The sequence below is a fragment of the Glycine soja genome, chromosome 1, assembly GCF_004193775.1.
Source record: "Glycine soja cultivar W05 chromosome 1, ASM419377v2, whole genome shotgun sequence".
NCBI lineage: Eukaryota > Viridiplantae > Streptophyta > Magnoliopsida > Fabales > Fabaceae > Glycine > Glycine soja.
Window position 1 is genome coordinate 44,334,376 of NC_041002.1, and position 1,931 is coordinate 44,336,306.

Sequence of the window (1,931 nt, forward strand, 5' to 3'; positions counted from 1 at the left end):
TATAATCTATTTTTTCGCAAAATTTTCTTCAAGATGTTATTTTTAGTCTCACCTCCCCTTCAACCCAAAAGTTTTTTCCATGATGATCACGTAATTTTTCAAATGAAAGTAATAGTCTACAGCAATGACAATGTACAACAATATGCAAAGATTGACTAGTTTTAGAAAGCCACATCTAAGTCTTAATAATCAATATTAACCAATAGCTATAGCAAGGTTGATCAGTGCAGTCTTACATATATGAAGGTATTGCTCAAAAAACATATAAAACATTGAATATGGAAAAAATCTCAATCTTCATGAGAACATGGACATAAGAAAAATTTTTAAATTAATTAACCTTTCAGTTCAACACTGCTGGTGTAAGCTCCATGACCACCTTTTGCACAATCTGCAGATGGCAGAGAACTAAGAAACCATGGCAGTTTCTTCCTAAATTGTGTTGTAGATGGATGATCATTATGGAGATCAGAGTGACCAAAACACTGCACAATTTCTAAAGCATTTGATTAAGTTCTCAAAATAAAAACAATAAACTATTCAAACAAAAACATAATAAAAAGGATGAAAAACATCAATTTAATTACCGTGGTGCAATCTTTACATGTTCCTACTGAAACATAAGAGCTTTCCCTAGGGGCACAACAAGGAGGCTGGAAGGAAAAATTACTGTCAAATATTGTAAAATTATTATATGCTTTGACTGCTTTACAAAATCTTATCCTCCACCTATATCTTTTCTCTCATAATTTCTTTTTACAGAATAAAATATTAAGGGACTTTTACTCCATAAATTTTATTTACAAAGATGCAAGCATTATCATCCTTTGGCAGTAATTCCATTACTTTTCAATTCATTAATTTTTCATTCTCCTATAGCCAGTGAATCAAATGATGCTCTCTCAATGGAAAGTCATGACAAACTCATTTTGAAAATATAGATAGACCAACAAAAAACCTTGCTTCACTATTTTATCAGACCTTATCCTTTGTACCACAACATCAACATTAACCCGACCTGGAAGTTCTTTGTGCTCCTCATTTGACAATCTCAGTTCTTTTCTCAGCCTTGTAATCAAACTTTCTTTCTCCTAAAGAAAACACATGTGAAGTAGCAGCAGTCACTTACACCTAATAAATAAAATTCAAAAAATGCTATATTTGATTAAACAAGATGATAAAACATACCCAAGTAATAGCATCGGCTTGAGCTTTAAAGGCTCTTAGAACTGAACTGTATGCTTCTTGCTCAAGTAGATGAATTTGGGTCTCCCTATCAATTTCACTATACATCCTTGGGTAAGGAATTGAACCAACAACAGATCTCTCATTCCCAGCGAGATGTCCTCTTCCTCCCCTGGAAATTCTATTTTGATGGGTTGGTGGAAGGTCATCATCAGTTCTTGTAATCATCACAACCAAGTCAAGAGACATAACAACCAAGTCCAAATCTTGAATCCATGAAGCAAATATCAACATTCAACAACACCCATATTTTTCAGCATAAAAATAAAACTCATGCACAGGAAACACATTGCAATTAACACTTCTCTACATACGGAGAGTCACAAAAGTAACAACACACCACAACCAATACCACACAACACAACACATCACACACAACAACACAACTAACACAACAAAACAATCAACTAGATGTTGTTGCTTTTGCTAAGGGGAAAACTTAATAGCAGAAACCACCAACTACTCACTATGTACGAATTATTCCAATGCATTAATTCAAGTAGTTGACCCATTAAAAACCACATTCATACAGCATACCATTCCAAGCTTGAATTCAAAGTTGGTCAATATCACAATAAACCATTCAAAATAATAGTAGGAAAAAGAGACAAGCGATGATCTTGTGAGCAAAAAACATCCAATTCATAGAAGTCAAAACCTCAAAGCACAATTAAGCCCCCCCCCCC

The 1,931-nt window shown here is 33.9% G+C and overlaps 1 protein-coding gene across 1 annotated transcript; it reads right to left on the reverse strand.

The window, feature by feature from the left end:
- Positions 1 to 335: 335 nt before the first annotated feature.
- On the reverse strand, positions 336 to 1,434 carry LOC114381469 (protein EMSY-LIKE 3-like). The gene is made up of 3 exons (XM_028340762.1): positions 1,189 to 1,434; positions 959 to 1,091; positions 336 to 496 (listed from the first exon to the last, which is right to left on the reverse strand). The coding sequence occupies exons 1-3, from the start codon at positions 1,432 to 1,434 to the stop codon at positions 336 to 338; spliced, it is 540 nt and encodes a 179-aa protein (XP_028196563.1).
- Positions 1,435 to 1,931: the final 497 nt, after the last annotated feature.